Raw genomic sequence first — 21,648 nt, forward strand, 5'->3', positions numbered from 1 at the left:
AATCTGTTATTTTTAGAAAAATGTCTAGATAGCTTTTATTTATATTTTTTTTTTTAATGGGGGCAAGTTTGGATAGTTTCTTCTTCTTCATACACAGCTGACTGACAGCTTGGACCAATGTGTGGGGGAGGGGGAGCACTATCATGTGTAAATATTAATTACAACCCTTTTAGTCAAAACAGGTGGTATACTGTTAAGGCAATAAAATAACAAGAGATTCTAAAGTCAAATTAAATATAAAGCAAAATAATTCATTATACTGCAAATCTAAATGCATGTGAATACACTTGCTTTCGCATCTGCAGGGTTAGCCTGAGGAACCAATATTTGAGGGAGGAATTTCAATGTGTGTCGAATTGATACATGTCTGCAATGTCTCTGTGTGTGTTTTTCTCCTCACCTCATCCTGTAGCCCTCCATCTCTCCCTCCCTTGTTTGGGTTGTGATACTTAGATGAAAGTTTGTTTGGGTTTTGCCTGCAGCCTCCTCTGGAGCTACCGCTGTCATCCTGAGGTGACTGACTGTCTGTCTGACTGCAGACTCTAGCAGGGGATGGCTCGAGAATATTTGAGTTATACAGCTGCCAACTGAGCAGCTGAGGCCATTCCAGGCATAATACAGGGGTTTTCGGCCAGTTCTTTGACAATTGCAATTAATGTTGCTTCCGCTGGTTTACTGGATACCTCCAGGTCAGCCTGTGGAGTTGCTGTGCATCAACTAAAATGAAAGCAATCCTCTGAGCAGGCCTAATTTCTTTTGAAGAAACAGTAATGGTCAAGCTGCAGGTGAAAAATTATTTCCTTAGAAAAAAAAAATGAATCCAAGAAATGACAAAACAAACATTTTGCTGTGAATCAAGCATTTTCATAGATCTAAGATCCAGAATCTTCTGTATTCAGCACAAAGTAACTTGGGCAGCACAATTTCTTTCATTCAAGACAAAGGTTTACAATTCAGGCTAAAAATGAGATTGTGCCATCAGTTCTGTCAAATCACGGTTTCTCTGCTTAGCATTTAGAGTTTAGCGTAAACTTTGCAGGGCTCATGAGTCTGTTACTCTGTAGATTACAGTAGAAACAAAACAACAGAACCAGGTTTTAATGGCTGAGGTTTTAGGACTTTGCAGATTAATCCGTTTACACTCTTTTCCTTTACTATTTATTGCCACTCTTGTGTTTGGCATTTTCACCTCAAGGACTTGTGGTAAACTTGATCGTTTTGTGCATGCATGTTGTGATGTAGCATGTCATTTAAACACTGCTAGTTAATGTGGTTTGTATCAGTGTGTGAAACATTGAGGCAGCTGTTGGGTCAGGAAGCTGCAGACTGGCCTATGGGTTTAATATTGATGCATTATTATAAAAAGGGCTCACTTCAGCTGGAACAATACTCACTCGTTATGGTTCATTCTACGTTATTTCATCCTGTACAATTAAGCATAAAATAAAGGAACTCTCTTTATTCTATAAAATGAATAACCTTCAGTAATTAGTCTTTTTTAATGGAAACACGGCTTTTGGGAAATGAACCCCTTAAGGCTCCTGACGTCTAATACATCACATAAGAAACAATTAAAAGGCAGATTTCTTTTTTTCTCCCCCGTATCAAGAGAACTGCTGCTTCACTTCACTTCATTTCCTCCCATCTTGTGCCTCTTGGGATTGAAACTGTTCTTAAAACCATCAGGGGAACCACACAGTTTCCCTTATGGTTTTGAACGTCTCCTTACCACACATCTCTCATTATCGACACATCAAATAGCCTGCAATTAGCGACGCCGGGGGCACAGGAGTGGCTCATGAGTCTCAGTAGGGCTGCCGACGGGTGGGTTAACCTGAGCAGTTAATGAACTGCCGCCGTGATATTCATTAAAGAAGGATTATGTCGCACTCATTACCAATTAAAATATGAAGAAATTTGTCATTTAAACGAGCCCATTATTGGGATAAATGTGTGATAGGAAGAAGTGAAGTGAAAGAATGGGAAGGATAATGAGAAGGTCCTGTCCATATCAGTTTTGAGCCAGTGCCTATTGCTTTTACCACTTTAGTTAGAATTTAAACATTCTTCAGTTTTTATGTCCTTCATTCCCTTTTTATCCCACATCGACCTCCTTCCCATCTTATCCCTACTTTTTATTAAAGTGCATTCAGATAGTCAAGAATAGACCACTCTAAGTAGTTGCTTGGCCCCTAATCACAATGTGTTGTGACTCAAACATTAAGGTAGACTGAAGAGTAAAGGTATCAAATTCCCTCCAAGAAATAGGTGTGTTTACACCTGACACCCTTGGTCCGGTTTAAACGAACCAGAGTTTGTTTTCCCCCCAGATCCGGACCTTTTATGCAGGTGTGAATACACTCATGCGAACCCTAGTTCAGACCAAACAACTGGACCGAGACCCACTTTTTGAGGTAGTCTAGACCCAACTACTGGAAATGTACACTTTTATGGACTTGACAAGCACAACCCCATGGGAAAAATTAGTCAACACTGAAGGACTACACACACACACACACACACACACACAAACACACACAACTTACATGCATACATTGTTGCCAGTATACTGTGGGCCGAAGGATTGATAGGGATAAAGGAAATAGTTCGTCCAAAGCCGACCTCTCGCTTATTGCTTTCTGACCTTCGAAGGGATCAACAATGTTTTGCCGACATACACACACTCAGACACACACTGGTTCTCACAAACATTTAAGCAGAACAAGCACCTCATAAAACCAAAAAGATTATGGATGAAATAGTACACTGCAAGCATCGATTATTATATTCTCTCATAATACACAGAAAAGCATCGGTGTGCAGGCAATCTCACTGTTCAGACACAAACCATATACACACCTGCAAGCAAACAAAAATAAGCAGGCTCCATGCTTACTCTGTTCAGAATGAATAATTCTGCAGCTCATGATATGCCCACAGTTTAACTGTTTATTCAACAAAATTAGAGATATTAGCAATGAACAGACAGGAAGGGCCAGAGCAGTTTATAATGCTGGCAACAGAAGTTGTAGAAAAATTTTCAACTAAATATGTTCTAAATAGTTTATAATCCGTGACATTCTAAATAGTTTCCTCAGACATGAGATTTGAAATTCACACCTCATTATTGTCTGACGAAAGACATTTTCAAAAGTGCCAGTAAGAGGTTTACATACACCCAACGGGGGAATGAATATAACGATTAAACAACAAGCAACTTGAATATTTTTGAAATCTTGAACTGGTCAAATTTTGCCTCAAATTCTACAACTTTTGTTTACTTTTAGTGGGTCAGATGGTTGTTAGTTGGACACAGTTGGTTGATCCTGCAGGAAAATGATCAGAAAAACAGACACTAAAAACTGGTTTTGTAATGGATAATGCAGATAAACAATAAAGCACATGGCATGGCTTTCGCAAAGCCGTAGCCTTGAGACCTATTGAAAATGCATAGTGTATTATTAAAACCTGGGTCTGTGACAGAAAACCAACCAGTTTAAATGAGCTTCCCTAACTCTCAAAACAAGAGTACTAGCAAATTCAGCCATAATTATGCCAGAACCTTGTTGATTGATACATGTTAATGAAGTTGGCAAAGGGCCTTTCAAAATGCACAACCATTGTGGTTTAAAAAAACTAATTGACTTTTTCCAGCAAAAAACATTGGAAGCAAAAAGTTATGATGTACGTGTATATAAAAAAGTCACATACTGCTCAATCATGCAGTAGATAAAATACACTTGTCTAGCATTGGCCTTTTTGAACTGGCTTTGCAGAGATAGCTCATTCCCTTAGAAACACTTGCAAGGAGGCGGATTCGTGATAAGTCACTGAGGAACACGCCAACTCAATTCACAGCGCTGAGCAGCAGCCCGATACAACGGTGTGTGTAACACTCCGAGGTGAAAAGACTGAATGTCCAGCACACACAGCTCAGAAGGAGCTCAAATATTTTCCTCCTGATAAACATACACACACACACACACACACTCATACTGATACATTATGTCTTTCTATCTTTTTAGGGACCTTGCATTGACTTCCATTTATTTTCCATACATTTCTATGGCCTAAACCTGACCCTAACCCTAAACTCACTCTACACTTCATTCACACCTTATTCTTAAACCTATCCCCCAATCCAAAAAGAGCACTTCTTCCGATATGGCCCAGGCTTTGGGCTCCATTAGTGTTTTCTCCACCGAAGTAACCGGTTTGGTTTGCATGCCTTCAAACTTTGTTGTTTTGTTAAGCACCAACCAGTTTTGGGACCCCAGTATGAGTTATCAACAATTGGGTGTTACACAGCATTGTTGCGAGACAAGCTTGCTGAACAGAACGCAGTGTTCTTTTTAATACAAAAGACAGCATCCTTAAACTACAGTTACTCGAAAATTTACAATGGTATGTACAATGTTTTCATTTGCATTTGTTCAGCATCCGCGAGTGTAACCGCAATGCGTGTTTTACATGTTTTTGCAGATATTCATATGATACGTTCTTCGTCCTTGCCGCCATAGTTGCTTCTTCTTTTGTCTGCAGCTTCGAGCTGCTCAAGGTTGACGTTGCGGTTCGCACAGAAAAATCAAGTATTCTGCACTGACAAAACCAAAACATCCTTGGCGAGGTAAATATTGCAGTGTAATATAATGTAATAGCGTAATATATACTACAAAATACAAGACACAAGCAACTTACAATTCTATGAAAGGTAAAATATGTCATATGACAGTCTTATTATTTGTGGCAACATATAACATACACTCACCGGCCACTTTATTAGGTACACTTGTCAAACTGCTCGTTAACGCAAATTTCAAATCAGCCAATCAAATGGCAGCAACTCAAAGCATTTAGGCATGTTGACATGGTCAAGCAAGACGATCTGCTGCAGTTCAAACCGAGCATCAGAATGGGGAAGAAAGGTGATTTAAGTGACTTTGAACGTGGCATGGTTGTTGGCGCCAGACGGGCTGGTCTGAGTATTTCAGAAACTGCTGATCTACTGAGATTTTCACACACTACCATCTCTAGGGTTTACAGAGAATGGTCCAAAAAAGAGAAAAAATCCAGTGAGCAGCAGTTCTGTGGGTGCAAATGCCTTGTTGATACCAGAGGTCAGAGGACAATGGCCAGACTGGTTCGAGCTGATAGAAAGGCAACAGTAACTCAAATAACCACTCGTTACAACCAAGGCATGCAGAAGAGCATCTCTGAACGAACAACACGTCGAACCTTGAGGCAGATGGGCTACAGCAGAGGAAGACCACACCGGGTGCCACTCCTGTCAGCTTAGAACAGAAAACTCAGGCTACAATTCGCACAGGCTCACCAAAATTGGACAAGAGAAGATTGGAAAAAACGTCTGATCTGATGAATCTTGATTTCTGCTGCAACATTCACATGGTAGGGTCAGAATTTGACGTCAACAACATGAAAGCATTGATCCATCCTGCCTTGTATCAACGGTTCAGGCGGCTGGTGGTGGTGTAATGGTGTGGGGGATATTTTCTTGGCACACTTTGGGCCCCTTGGTACCAAATGACCATCGTGTCAACGCCACAGCCTACCTGAGTATTGTTGCTGACCATGTCCATCCCTTTATGACCACAGTGTACCCATCTTCTGATGGTTGCTTCCAGCAGGATAACACACCATGTCATAAAGCACGAATAATCTCAGACTGGTTTCTTGAACATGACAGTGAGTTCACTGGACTCAAATGGCCTCCACAGTCACCAGATCTCAATCCAATAGAGCACCTTTGGGATGTGGTGGAACAAAAGATTCGCATCATGGATGTGCAGCCGACAAATCTGCAGCACCTGTGTGATGCTATCATGTCAATATGGACCAAACTCTCTGAGGAATGTTTCCAGTACCTTGTTGAATCTATGCCACAAAGGACTAAGGCATTTCTGAAGGCAAAAGGGGGTCCCGGTACTAACAAGGTTTACCTAATAAAGTGGCCAGTGAGTGTATTACACAACTAGTCGCATTATTCCACACAGATCATGAATAATACAAATTTTCAAGAATTGCAAAATTGTAGGATTTCGTGAGGATTCTTGGAATTTTTCAAATGTTCGGGTCCAATCTGTGACACCATAAGATTCAGAGGCATGGCAGGAATACTTCACACCTTGCCTGTGTTCCTCTCCGCAAAGTCATGTGGTCAAACAAGCATTATTTAATAGCTTTAAATTAATTACACATCTGGCTAATGCATTTTTTCAATATAAATAGAAGTTAGAGATGATTCCCTTGGTATTAAGTGGGTGTTCCTACTCTTCCAGCAAATATTAGACCAACCTGTCATCTTCTCCTGTCTATCCTGATTTATTCTCCCTCTTCTCTTTGTTCTCGCCATCCTCACAGCTGAATGGCATGAACTTTGTGTTAAGGAGGTTTCAACAATACTGCAGTCAAACCACTTAAAAAACTTGAAATGATATTTTTAAATGATATCCTTGTTGGATATGAGCTACTGATTGGACACTGCATTTGATCAGACTGATCAGATACATCACGACAGCACTGTAGTTCTATATCTGAGTGAAGGCTTTAACACTCAAGTTCTATAATTTATCTGTTTTATGATTCACCATCTAAAGAAATGATTATGGTCTGAACAACAAAATAACCTCAAACAAGTTTCGTTTTTTCTTGTCATGATCTCTTATATTGTAAATACTGATCAGTACACAGCTGACAGACAACAATAATCTGTCATCTTACTTGTAGTAGCTTTAGTTAACCTAAATATTTACAAGCCTCCTCTTGACACACTGACATAACGTACTGACTGTCTTTCAGCCACTTTGAAAAGCTTTTTTTTCATCCCTACAGCATCTTTATTCTTGTCCCTCTTCCGTTTTCTGTTTTCTGCCCTGAAACCTTTCTTTTCTGCCTCTCCATCTTTAGCTTCCTGTCATCAGATCACAACAGGCATTCTCAAGGGGATTGCGGGGGCAACAAGAGGGGTAGTGAAGGAGCGGAGGGGTGCACTGTTCATATCATTAACATATGCACCAACTAGAAGTACAATACAGAAAATGCCGACTAGAAATAATTTACCACCGTCGCTTTGGCGCCCCCTATAGCTTTGCATGTTGTGCATACCCAGTTTTTGCGCCACTGATACTGCGGATGATATAGTTATAGCTATGGTTGTTTTGCTATCTTTTTAAATAAACATGTACACTAGGTTAAGATGCAAAAACAATCATTGGACATTTTTTCAGCACAACAGTCATGCAGCTGTATACATTAAAATAATTGTCCATGTTTATCATGAGGATGTTCCCTCTAACTGCGGATGATGTATAAATACCAGCTGCAACATCAATTTCATTGACCCCTTTCTGTGATTTGTGACTTATTTACAGTACTGACACAAACAAATAGCCATTCATATAACATGTATTCCTCTTTTCACTGTGCACCTTGTATTTCTTGCATTCATCTACAATTGATGACCACTTCAACACATAATAAAAAAATTAAGCCTAATAATATGAAATTTCCAAACATTCTCTGATTGTCTACAATAACTATGCTTTATTTTTGACTAGAAATAAGAAATCTGACTTGGTTTTAGAGGCTGCATGCTTTTAGTTGTTTTAACAGACACTGAAGCATATGAAACACCATGTGGTCCTCTGATGGCACCGTAAGTTTGTAAATGTGGAGAGGATCTGAGTCCAAGAGATGAATCAAACTGCAGAACAAAACAGAACAGACAGTTCATTTATGTTGCTCAACAGCATATTTGGCTAGTTCAGTAACTTCTGCAAAAGCAGAGTTCATTAAAAATGATGCACACTAATTATCATTATTATTATGGAATTGTTATTTTCTGACTTTTCAAGACAGTTCACACAATGCAAGACAAGCACAACCTGTGTTGTCTTGGTACTCGGGTGAGTCTAGTATGCAGGGTTGAATGGTGATGTCTACTCTCTGGTTTCCCGGATGTCTGAAGGATCAGATGACTCTCCAAACGGTCAACAGAAAATGGTTAACAGATGGAAGCGCTGACATGTAAACAGTAAAAGAAAAGGAGGAGATAAAAAGACTCGAGAGATATCTCACCAGCAGAGTGCAGCTAGGTTTAGTTGTAAAAATGGACTAAGTGTAAACACTTTTCTATTCATACTCACCATTCAGATTGCTTTTACTGCAAAAGTGTCATTCATCCATTCACACACTTGGGCAAATGGTGAGGGAATGCTTTTCATGCCTAACTCTTAGCTTCTGCAATGCACAGCTTTATGGACAGAAATATAAAACATTCATGTTTTATAATGTATAACATATAGTTAAAACCACTGGATGTTAGACTGGAAGTAAAATACAGAAACAGTTCAAAGTAATGTGTTAAAAACCAAGAGCAACTTTCCCCTTCCAGAGCAACTAAGAGGAAAAGGTGCATCTGTTTAACCTATTATCAAGAACTACAACCACCTCTGTAAAAGCAGGGCTTTTGTCAGTTTGTTGTTGTGCAGCATGCAGGTTGTTTTCAAGATGTCAAATCAGAAAAATATTAGCAACTGTTGCCCATTTATCTGGGAATGGCCATAAGGCAACTCCCAAAGATTTTTGAGTCCAGCTTTCTATAGAGGGAAAGATGTGTAGAGAAATGATAAACCGAAGAGCACCATCTCAGACTAAACAGCCCTTGGTTGGCATGGTGAATAGTAATGTTTATGATAGGACCACAAGAATAGAAGTGAAGACATATGGCTGTTTGAAAGGGTAACAGTAGAAAGTCTCTTCTTTCTAAAACAGCATGGTACCACAACTTGGGATTGCACATTTCTATCTGAATGAAAGCTAAAACCTCTGGAGCTATGCTATTAGGACTGATAAGACCAAAGTCAAGGTGCTTTGCCATAAAGCAAAGCATTTGGTGAAAACCAAACACAGCTTATCAGAACAGAAGAACTCATACAAGCTACATACCATCATAGTTAAATGACTGGGTCATCTTGTGGCAATGGGGACCATGTACTCTGTTTATCAGAGTATTCTAAAGTCAAATGTGATGCCATCTGTCCAACAGCTGAAGCTTGGTCCAAACTGGGTCATCACCAGGGAAATGGTCCTAGAAACAGCACCAAATCTACAACAGAATGGCTGAAAAAGAAAATAAGCAAGGTGATGCAGTAACCCAGCCAAAGATCAGACCTCAACTTGACTGTAATGCTGTGATGGAACTTCCAGACAGCTGTGCAAAAATTAATATCTGCAAACCTCAATGAAATGAAAGACACGACAATGCATTAGGTATTATTCTGTGAGCACATGACTCTTGTGTTGGCTTCTCTGTACTGGCTTGCAGTCAGCTACAGGATTTCTTTTAAAATTTTGTTGATGGTTTTTAAATGTTTGAATGGGTTAGCTCCCCTCTATCTTTCCGAGCTTCTGTCGATCCACATTCCAGTCCGATGAATAACGTCAATAAATCAGGTAACTTTGGTTTTGCCCGAGATCCCGGCTGAAAACTAGAGGGGCCGAACATTTGCTGAGGCTGCACCGAGACTCTGGAACAGTCTTGCCTTGAATATTAGAACAGCCCAGTCTCTTTGCATTTTTAAGTTGTTGTTAAAAACCCAACTCTTTACACTGGCCTTTAACTCAAGCTGAGCAGATTCTTTTATTATATTTTTATATTTTTAATATTTCTTAGTAGTTAAATTATTTTTTATTGTTATTTTTGGATGTTGTGTATCAGCACTTTGGACAGAGGTATCTCTATTAAATGTGCTATATAAAGTTGAGATTTACCTGATATTCAAATCTTGTGGGGACTAGATGAAAGTTTATATCCTTCCATGTCAAACTGTTACATTTAGAGACAGCTTACTTTCCTTCAGCCGGAACGTTTTACATGTTAACAGAAAGTGATTTAAAAGAATCTGTTTAGACGCAGGCAGTTGGGTGCGCTAACCATCAGGTATACATGTAACTACATGTCTGAGGAGTTCTTTAGAGTTTTTTCTTTCCCTACAGAGTCGATGTTAAAATCACAAAACTGAACAACCAACAAACAGGACTAAACGTAGCGGCAAATGTCTGTTGAAAGTTTATAGCTCACTTTGTTAATGCAATGCATAAACCATGTCTTTCATCTTGTGCTCAATTCAATTCACTTCACGTCTCATCAAAACTTATTTCTTTGTGTATAAATATGTAGATATCATTGTTTCTCTTTTTCTCTCTCTTTCTTGTGATTCTGAAACTTGTATTCATGTCATTGTTTAGATTTCTTTCTCCACGTTTGTTTGACTTGTAGGAAGCTGGCCAAAAAGCAGAAGGAAACTGCGAGTAGCTCAACTCAGCAGAGGGAGATGGGTCCGATCACCACAGCTGACAAGAGCACCACTAAAGTGAGCACCCTGCACAAAGACGACCCCTTCTCCACCTCAAGCCCAGACCTCAATGGGTTCAGTGAGTAAAACTTATCTGCAGTTCTGTCTTAAATGCACGTGCTAAATAAACATACTGTTACTGGCACATGTCGAGGTCTGTGGGAGAATATTCTCCTTAATAAAAGTTTGTAAAGCAACAAATACTCCAGAAATCTGAAGAAAACTAGAGTTTGTACGGTCTATGTACCTTTTATTGGCTGGTTCTCTCGTATAACATGCATATTAATTGCATTACTTACTCAACTAACCGATTTTCTACTTAAAAAGTATACCTTTAACATTAGCAGAAAATTCACTACTTTACAAGCTTTGATCTTACTTTGTGCTTGTGTACATAACTGCCCATTTCACTTGCATATTGCATCTTTTAAAAGAACTGACCGTATTTAAAAAAACATTTTTCTTTTTTAAAATTACACATTGTGTTTGTACTCAACTAGACAGTTGCTCTCAGGTGGGCATTTTTCTCTTGTAAATGTCATGCTGCCCTTTAGGACTTGGATGTTGAGCCCTACAGGTCCAATCTAATGCTGGCCATAACTGCCTGTGCTCTTCTTCTTAACTTTCCCTTCTGATGTACAAAAATGTTCCTGTGCTGAAAACCACCATCAGGATGCTGCATATTTCATCAGTATCATAAAGCTGTAACATTTGTATGTGCAAAAGGTAATATTTTGCATATATAGGTAAATACTCATTAATTTACATTTATTTTAAACTACAGTATTTAGTTTTGTGTGTACTTTTTTGCATATTTTCTTTCAGCTCTTAGCCCTTTAAACTGTTGCACAACATTTTTTCTGCTCCTTAAACCTTCCGGTTAACAGTTGTAACTGTAAAAACCATACTAGTGATTTAGTCATGGATTTAGTCAAACATCTAAAGTCTAAACAAGTTAGTTTAGGTTTAGATTATGTAGCACTGGTGCTATATGTTTGGGGCTGTTGTGCTGCTGGAAGGTGAACCTCCGTCAGTCTCCAGTTTTTTGCAGCCTCTACCAGGCTCTCTGCCAGGATTGCCTCATGTTTAGCTCCATCCATCCTCCCATCATCTCTGACCTGCTTCCCTTTCCCTGCTGAAGGAATGCATCTCCACAGCGTGATACTGGCACCATCATCTTTTACACCAGAGAAAGTGTGTTCAGTGTGTTATGTTTTTTGTTTTGTTTTTTGCCTTCCACATTGTTTCTCAAGTAGACAAAAAGTTACGTTTTTGTCTAATTTTACCAGATCACATACTTTCGGTTACATGGGCTATAGCAAACTGTGAAAGGAACTTTTAATGGTTTTGATCAATGGCTTTCTTATTGGAAATCTTTCCTATTGGCCTCGTTTTCTTGAGTCCATGATTAATTGCTGTCCTGTCAACAGATTCTCCCAGCTGAGTTAAGGATCTCTGCAACTCCTCCAGAGTTTAAATGGGTCTGCTTCTGTGATTGTTTTCCTTGCCCAGCTTGTTAAGTTTATGTGGACATCCATTTCTTGAGGAGTTTTTGATTGCTCCATACTATCCACTGTAGATGATGCTCTGTGTGATTATAAAAGTTTTTGATATTGTTTTATAACCTAAACTAGCTTAAAGCTTCTTCACAGCTCTATCCTTGACCTGTTCGATGTGTTTCTTGGCCTTCGGGTTGGTGTTTGTTCACTAATGTTCTCTAATAATGCCCTGGTTCTTTCACAAAACAGTTGGATTTATATTGAGATCAAATTACACACAGGTGGGAATGTATTTAGTAATTAGGTGATTGATTTGAAGGCAGTTTGGTTGCACTGCATTTCATTTAAGGGTATCAGACAGAAGTTGGCTGAATGCAAATGCATATGACACTTTTCAGAAGTGCAAGAAGTTAGAAAGTGATATCTCTTTTTTTTTTTTCCTCAGTTTATTATTTTACTTAGTTCCCCTATGCATAGCCCATTCTAAAATGGCCAAACTCACTCAGTAGTTTAACCTCCCCAGCAACCTTACACTATTCCAAACCCTTTGTGAAATGCCTTGAGAGGGCATGTATTGTGAATTGGCGCTATATAAATAAAACTGAATTGAAAGTACAAGAGGTATAAATACTTTCACCATACACTGTATGAAGTTAGATGTTTGCCTATAACAATGTCACAAATTAGTGTCCCCCTATCTGGAATTCAGCTTTGATATTTTTTTTTTCTAAAGTGGATATACATTTACTTGCATGCAGCATACACTGGCATGGATTCAGGCTCAGTCCTAATGAGACTGAAAGCGCTGACACAGAGAAGGGGACCCAATATTTCTGCAAGGAGTCTCACAGGGCAAATAGCCTTTTTGTGTTATTGCATTCTCACCCAGTCACCAGCTATCTTCGCAGGACATTGCTGTCAAAGCAGATTTCTCTTGGTATGCAGGTACTCTCCTGACTATATTAAAGCTGGGCTGCTTTTTGGGGAACATTAGCAAACAGTGCCAGTTTGCATAAGACGAGAGGGATTTTATGACCAAGTAGGAGGAAATATGTTGTGTTTGGATGTATTAGAAATGTGGGACGGAGATGAAGAATGATAGAAGTGATGGAAGAAAGGGAGGACAATCACCCACAGCTTGGAAACTGTCATTAAAAAATACAGCAAATAGAAAATAAATAATGGAGAGGTGAGCCAACACAGATCCTCTTTATAAATTACAACCGTTAATAATTTATTTATTTAAAAAAAACAAAAAACATATATAATTCGACAAGCTGTCATGGTACAAACATAAGTCCAATGTATGTAGTCAAACAAAATCAGAAATGATCACCAGGCTGATCCAGGAGAGGACGCTCATTATAAATGCCCTCATGGTACATGAGTAGATTTAATACCTAAAGCAGTCCACAGTTTTATTGTCTCATATTTTTTTTTTCTTCCTTTCTTACCAATGAATTCAGATTTCTAGTGTAACATATGTCCAATACTTTAATGTCTGAAGTGTTTAGCTTCTTCATCAGTAGGATTCTTCCAACACTGACTGAGTGAACAATCATATAAACAATTCTAGCATGCTAGTTTAACATGAACATAATGGCTATATTTTTTAACCAGCCGTGTCATCTTTTTTATCTCTTATTACAATTATTACAACTCTGACCACTTAATTTTGAACTCATACCCCTAAACTTTTACAACAAACCAGTTGCATCCCCAACATTCGGATCCACTGGTCTGAGAGATTTGTTGAGTAGAAGACATTTCTGGGTTGCCAGTTAAATGACTTATAACCAGCACTTATCATAAGTAAACTAGGTGTTTAATGGCGATACTCAGTTAGTTGGGCTCCATGTTTGCTTTGTGTGATTTTCACCTTTTAGCTTTTTTATCCAGCATCACTGTAATCACCAACCTATTTGATGGCTCCTTACAGCAACAATACATAGAGAACCATGCAGCAACTATGCAAAGGTAAAAACAATGGATTTCTTGCAATCTCTGCACCACAAGTAGAAAGACTACCTCAAACAAACAAGGAAGGCGGCCACATACTGCTTACCTTTTTGGCTCGACTCTTTTTCTTGTTTGCGGTGGGATCCCTGCTAAATCATATTTCTCAAATTAAAACAAAGACAGGATTTTAATGGTAAAATTACCATTCATTTGAACTACTTTGGACATGGTCACTTCACAGTATATTATGCTTTTTTTAGATTAATATCAAGGTGCACTGCCATGCACACAAAATCGGACCACTCGAAGAAGGAGATATTGGCATTAATACATATTGCCTTTTTGCTTTTGTTAGCGGGTGACGTACAGCTTAACCCAGGACCACACAAATCTGCCGCTACCGGTATTGGAGGACCACTTACCAATGAGCCAGATCTGGTTGCTGGGGATCGGTGCACTGATGGCGTTAGCAGCGATGTGTCGGGTGTGCGTGTTATATCCAAAAACACATCAGACAGCAGCTTGATCGGACTGTTTTATGCAGGGAACATAGTATGACCAAAGTTAGATCTGAGACCTGTCGTCATGCTATGGTGTCGGACACACCAACTCAGGACACCTGTGGAGCCAGCACACTGTCAACAAATGTTTGTACTAACTGTTTCTGTCATGGAGGTCCTTGGATTGTTCCTCCTGCCACAGTGGATCCCAGTCTCGGGATTATTAAAAACAAACTTTCATACAAAAGAAAAAGAGAAAACGTAATGGCCAAATTAAACAAGATCAAGAGTCACAGACGTGACCAATGTAAGCAAAAGACACTGAATTGCATAAAAACCTTACATTCGGACACAATAAATAAACAGAAACATGATCTATTTTTTCAAACTGTTAACCATGCCAGGGTGGTCTGGAACCCTGCACTTGAACCTAAAGGCATTTTGGAGGACATTTGAATATAAGAAGTCTCATACCCAAATGTGAAGAAATTAGAACACTTAGTTGGATCTAACCTAGCTTTTTTATGTCAAAGCGAAACGGATAACTGATAACATCCCAACCACTATTTAACGGCATAGAGATATTTATAAATAAGCATATATTAATAGAATGTGTCTGTATAAAATGTCTGCCTCTCACCTCGCAATAATTTTTAATATTGTGTCAGATTGGCCAGAGTGTTCTGTCATAGTTTTACGGATTGTTTTGACCCACATGCAGAAAGCAATCAGGAGACAGATGAAGTTTAATAAGAAGTTTTATTTTACAGTGACAAAACCCAAGTAGATAAGGATTCTGCAAAGACAAGGTCAGGCATAGGAATCCAATCTGCAAAGAGAAAATACAAAATTACCAAAAGACAAAGACAAGCTTAGGCAAACTGTGGCTTGAGTCAATACCACTGAGGGCAACACTCTGGCGCTGAACTGCTGGCGGCCTCCATCTTAAGTACCCTCCAGGGATGATTAGGGAATATGGAACACCTGTCACCTCTCCTCACAAACCCAGAACCACCTAGAGGCCAAGCACAGTGCACAACAACAAAGACAACATCAAGATCCTGACATCACCCCTCCTTCAATGGTCGCCACTTGGTGGTCGCGACCCAGAAGAAGTGGAAGGTCGAGAGGAGACAGAGTCTGAGATCAATGTAGGGTCACAAATAAAATAGTGTGGAACCCAAGAACAGTCCTCGGGTCCATACCCTTCCCAGTCCACTAGATACTGCCATCCGCGACCCCACCGACAGGAGTCCACGATCCGACGGACCGTCCAGACAGGATGACCAAGCCGGTCCAGGGTGGGCGGCGGGGGCTTGGCCAGAGTGCAGGGAGCACTGGAAAAGAAAGGTTTAACCTGGGAGACATGAAATACAGGGTACACACGCAGGCTAGGAGGTAGGCGAAGGGCAGAAGGACTGTTGATGGACCCAATGGTATAAGGACCAATAAAGCAGGGAGACAGTTTTTTAGAAACTGCTTTTAAAGGTATGTCCTTAGAAAACAACCAGACCTTTTGGCCAGGCTGATACGCTGGGGCCGGCCTCCATTTACGGTCGGCATACTTCTTGTTCTGATCCACTGAACGGAGGAGAGCCTGGGAAGCAATGGACCAGAATCTCTTGCAACTACAGACATGGAGGCGAACAGAGGTAACTGCAATGTCCCTTTCATCAGCCTGAAACAAAGGTGGTTGATACCCAACAGATGCCTCGAAAGGTGACAGTCCGGTAGCTGAAGAAACATGAGAGTTAATGGCGTACTCGGCCCAAGGCAGGTAAGTGCTCCAGTCTAAGGGATCAGAAGCAGATAGACACCTGAGAATAGATTCCATCTGTTGGTTCATGTGCTCAGTTTTCCGTTGGATTGTGGATGATAACCCGAGGTTAAAGTAGGCTTGGCCCCCAGAGCTGAACAGAACTGTTTCCACACTCGGGAGGTGACCTGAGGCCCTCTATCTGATAAGATCCCCTGTGGTATGCCATGAAGACGAAAAACATGCTGCACTAATAGTTGAGCTGTTTGGAAAGCTGATGAAGCTTTCTTTAAAGGGACAAGATGACAAGCCTTAGAAAAACAATCTACAATAGTGAGAATAGTTGACATACCTCTGGAGATGGGCAAACCGGTAACAAAGTCCAAGGCAATGTGAGACCAGGGGCGTTTAGGGACAGTTTGGGAGTGGTTGAAGTAGGCCAGAAGGTGGTTGATTTCAGCTTTTTGTCTAGCACAGATGGAACAAGCTTGAACATAGTCTTTGATGTCACTATGGAGAGATGGCCACCAAAATCTCCTGGAAATGAGTGAGACAGACCAGCTGACCCCAGGGTGTCCTGAGAATCTGGCAGTGTGATACCAACGGATCAGCCGGAACCGGACAGAGGAAGGAACATAAACCCTATTAGGGGGACCAGTGTTAGGGTCAGGTTCATGACGCTTGGCCTGATTTACGAGGTTCTCTCTCTCCCAAGACAAGGCTCCAACAGTCCAGTGGGAAGGAATAATTGGCTCAGCCTCCTTAACAAAGCTATCCAGGGAAAACTGACGGGACAAGGCGCCTGGCTTCAGGTTCTTAGAACCAGGTGTATAGGAGATAGAAAGGTCGAACCGAGAAAAGAAAAGAGACCAATGTGATTGGCGTGGATTCAGTCTTTTTGCCAACTGTAAATAAGCCAAGTTTTTATGATCTGTCCACACTAATGTAGGATGTTTAGCACCCTCAAGCCAATGTCGTCATTCCTCCAAGGCCAATTTAATGGCTAGAAGCTCCCTATTCCCCACATCATAGTTTCTCTCTGTGTCACTGAGTCGTCTGGAAAAGAAAGCACAGGGATGGAGCTTACCATCTGTGGTGGACTATTGTGAGAGTATGGCTCCTACACCCGTCTCAGAAGCGTCCACTTCCAGAATAAATTGTCGAGAGGAATCAGGGTGAATCAAAATGGGAGTCTGTGAGAATCTCTTCTTTAGTGGAGCAAAGGCTCTATCTGCCTCCTGGGACCACGGGAACACAGTCTTAGTGGAGGTGAGAGCAGTGAGCGGGGCACCCAACAGACTAAAGGTCTTAATAAATCTGGGATAGAAGTTCGCAAATCCTTTGAAGCGCTGGAGCTGTTTGCGGGTGTCCAGGACAGGCCACTCGAGGACTGCCTTAATCTTCTCAGGGTCCGAGCGAACCTGTCCACCCTCCAAAATAAACCCCAAAAGGGTTACTCTTTATGAAAGTCACACTTCTCAGCCTTTACAAACAATCGATTCTCCAGCAGTCTTTGAAGAACTAAACGTACATGCTGACAGTGTTCCTTAATGTCCTTTGAATAAATAACAAATATCGTCATGATAGACAAAAAGATTCAAAAAAATCTCTGAGCACATCGTTGACGAGTGACTGGAAAACTGCAGGTGCATTGCAAAGTCCGCATGGCATCACCAAGTACTCAGTGTCCAAGGGGTGTTTTAAATGCAGTCTTCCATTCGTCCCCCTGGCGGATCCTAACTAAATGGTAAGCATTTCTTAGGTCAAGTTTAGTGAAAATTCTGGCACCATAAACTGGGTCAAAAGCCAAAGAAAGGAGTGGAAGTGGGTATTTATTCTTAACAGTTATCTGATTTAGTCCCCTATAATCAATACATGGGCGAAGGGACCATCTTTCTTACCCACAAAGAAAAAACCGGCGCCTAGGGGAGAAGAAGGAGGGCGAATGATTCCAGCCATAAAGGACTCGTTAATATAGTTTTCCATAGTCTTACGTTCAGATTCAGAGATGTTGTATAATCTACTAGTCGGCAAGGGGGCTCCGGGAAGTAACTCAAAGGAACAGTCATAAGGTCTGTGTGGAGGCAAAGTTAATGCTTTAACTTTACTAAATATCTGTTTTAGGTCATGGTACTCAGTGGGAACAAAAGAAAGATCAGTAATCTTACTCTCATCAAAAATGACATCGGCCGGTTGAGGGGGTACGGCTGCCTGAAGGCACGAAGAAGGACAGCATGTGGATCAGGACTCTACTCGGCACTCAGACCAATTTATATGAAGGTTATGTTTCTATAGCCATGGAAAGCCTAAAACCATAGAGTTTAGCGCGATAGGGAAAACGTAGAAGGATATTTCTTCTCTATGGTTTCCAGATAACAACAGGGTTAATGGCTTGGTACGATGGGTAACCTGTTGTAATCTGTGCCCATCCAAAGCTGATACTAACTGAGGTGAAGGAAGTGGTTCTGTCTCAATCTGGGCTTCAGTAACCAAATTCTGATCAAAAAGATTCTGCTCACTCCTGAAATCCATTAAAGACGAGAGATTCTGAATATGACGATCAAGAATTAAGGAAGCAGGTAAACTAAGTCCAGGGGCAGCAGGATTGTTTAAACGGTCCGCCAGTTTCCCCTCATCTACTGGCGGATCCAACCTTTTGATCCAGTGGGACAAACAGGGCAGCTGGCAAGAAGATGCTCGGAAGAACCGCGGTAAAAACAAAGACTAGACTGGCGGCGTCTCTGTCTCTCCTCAGCGGAGAGGCGAGTTCACCCATAGGCTCTGACTCTGAGTTTTGGGTAGGAACAGGTGAGCGGATAGCTAAGCGAACCTAGTTGGGGGTTTGTGTCTTGCTGGCACAAAAATCCTGCCGGGACCTTTTCCTCTCTCTCATGTGGTTATCAAGTCTGGTGGCTAAATTTATTAACCCATTAAGTGTCTTGGGTTCATCTACTACAGCTAACTCATCCTTTAGAGGCTCGTTTAGAGCCTGAAAAAACGCTGTCTTGAGAGCACAGTCATCCCACCCAGAAGCTGCGGCTAAAGTTCTGAGGTCTATAGAGAACTCAGAAACAGATTGGCCTCTCTGTTTTAAGGACCAAAGTATTTGGGCTGTTGCGGTCTGACCTACTTCATTAGAAAAACCTCTCTAAATTCATTCTCAAAATCAGAGAAGGTACAGCCAAAATCGCAGCAATTGTTAAAGAGGGCATCCGCTCATTTTATTGCCTTACCCGATAATAGTCCTAAAATAAAAGAAATCTTAGCATGATCATGAGGGAAGGACTGTGGAGATCGGTTGAATACAAGTGTACATTGTGACAAAAAACCTCTGCAATCTCCTGACTCACCGGAATATTTTTTGGGGTTGGGGGAAGTAACATCACGAGAGTGTGGGAGCTGCTGTGTGACCGGTGGGGCTGTAGTGCCCTCTGCGGCTGGGCTGGGTAAACTGTTTAGGGTGTGTTGTAGCATGGACGCTAGCTGTTCAATCTGAAGGTTTGTTTGTCTCTGCTGTTCAGCTAAGGACCGGAGAGTGGAGTCATGGGCTTGGATTTGGTGGGACTGTTCAGAAATTCATCTCCTGAAAGCCTCTGCTGAGTCAGATTGGCCAGAGTGTTCTGTCATAGTTTTACGCATTGTTTTGACCCACATGCAGAAAGCAATCAGGAGACCGATGAAGTTTAACAAGAGGTTTTATTTTACAGTGAGCAGGGTAAGGGGAGTGGAGCTGGAACCGTAAGCCAACTGCAAGGTAAGTAGACACGGTAAGAATGTATAAAGTCCAAGATGGTGAATGTAACAAAATAACAAAATCCGTCTTACTAGGAAGTGGAGTTTGAGCTGCCAGGAGGGGGTGAAACAACAATGGAACTGCACACTGAGATGAACGGAGCTGGTAGGTACTTGGACTCACTTGAGGTAACTCTGAGGTTCTGCTGATGATGTTATTGTTGGGAGGGTGGACAGGGTTCGCTTGTGGTGGTCCGTAGTTGTTCCAGGAAAGGGACCGTCGGAATAGCCGCCAGCCAGTAACTTAGGAAGCAAAGTGTTGGCAAACCAGGTATAATCCATGTGGTTAGGAAATCCTTCTCCAGTGACAAAGCCCAAGTAGATAAGGATTCTGCAAAGACAAGGTCAGGCATAGGAATCCAGTCTGCAAAGAGAAAATACAAAATTACCAAAAGACAAAGACAAGCTTAGGCAAACTGTGGCTTGAGTCAATACCAATGAGGGCAACACTCTGGTGATGAACTGCTGGCGGCCTCCATCTTAAGTACCCTCCAGGGATAATTAGGGAATATGGAACACCTGTCACCACTCCTCACGAACCCAGAGCCACCTAGAGGCCAAGTACAGTGCACAACAACAAAGACAACACCAAGATCTTGACAACAAATTTTTCAAAAAACAAAAGAAGGGACAGAAAAAAAACACAGCCACCTTGGTTGTTGGATGATATTCAGTTGTTAATGAAAAAAAAGGGATTATGCCCTGAAATATTTTCTTAAGAACAAAAAAACCACAGATTGGCTGATCTTTGAAAGCTTGTGAAATAGAGTAGTGAAAGAAATATATAAATCAAAAGTTAAATATTATATAAATGTTTTATCAGAAGCTAGAGGAACGGGTAAAATGATCTAGAAACATTTATTTAACCTACTAAACCGCTGTGCGCGTACTAAATACAAATATGAATGTATAATATCTGGAAAAATTATAATTGATCATGGTCAGCTAGCGACAGTTTTTAATAACTTTTTCCTTTCATTGGTTAAAGACTTAGCATCATAGTTTCAATCAATTCAAACAGATATGCATTATAGAAAACCAACTAAAATGGTTCTGATTTGTTTGAGATTAGGGGAGTTGATTCTTTCACTGTTCAAAAAGCTATTAACAGTGTGAACAATTCCTTTGCAAAGGACATGTACAATTTAGATGCTGCGTTTCTAAAACAAATGTAGTAATAGTTTAATAGAAACTTTAGCATGCATAATTAATACTTTAATCAGAACAGGACAATTTCCGTATGCATGGAAAAAAGCTCTGGTGAAACCAATTTTGAAATCGGAAGGCCCTTAAGATATTAGCAACTATAGGCCAATAAGTCTCCATCCGGTCATGTAAAAGGTGTTGGAGTGGATTATTTCAGAACAATTGCTATCATATTTGGAAAATAAAAATCTTCTGCATCTTCTCCAGTTTGGATTTAGACACAATCATTCGACAGAGACCACCATATGTTTGTTGCTTGAATGGGTTAAACAATCACTTGACATGAGACAAACCATTGGTGCAGTCTTCCTCGATCTTAAAAACCGTGAACCACAATTTACTAATCTCAAAGCTTTTATTATTTAATTTTTCAGAACGATCACTGTCTTGGTTTCAGTCATACTTAAAAGATAATAATAGTAATAATAATAGTAAATCTTCCTGTTACAACATTGAAACAGGGATTCCTCAAGGAAGTATCTTAGGTTCCATCCTTTTCAGCCTATGTGTCACTAGCTTGCCTGAAATTTGTCCTGAAGTTAACCTGTAAATGTACTCTGCGT

The 21,648-nt window shown here is 40.6% G+C and overlaps 1 protein-coding gene across 12 annotated transcripts in view; it reads left to right on the forward strand.

Moving 5' to 3' along the window:
* Positions 1 to 21,648, forward strand: part of ptprt (protein tyrosine phosphatase receptor type T) — a 444,335-nt gene that overhangs the window by 305,492 nt on the left and 117,195 nt on the right. For all 12 annotated transcript variants that reach the window (XM_047347294.1, XM_047347295.1, XM_047347298.1 and 9 more), the window contains one exon: positions 10,298 to 10,452. In XM_047347294.1, coding sequence (XP_047203250.1) covers positions 10,298 to 10,452 — 155 coding nt within the window. The remainder of the gene's footprint in view (positions 1 to 10,297; positions 10,453 to 21,648) is intronic.

Source organism: Girardinichthys multiradiatus, chromosome 20 (genome assembly GCF_021462225.1).
Source record: "Girardinichthys multiradiatus isolate DD_20200921_A chromosome 20, DD_fGirMul_XY1, whole genome shotgun sequence".
Classification (NCBI taxonomy): Eukaryota; Metazoa; Chordata; class Actinopteri; order Cyprinodontiformes; family Goodeidae; genus Girardinichthys; species Girardinichthys multiradiatus.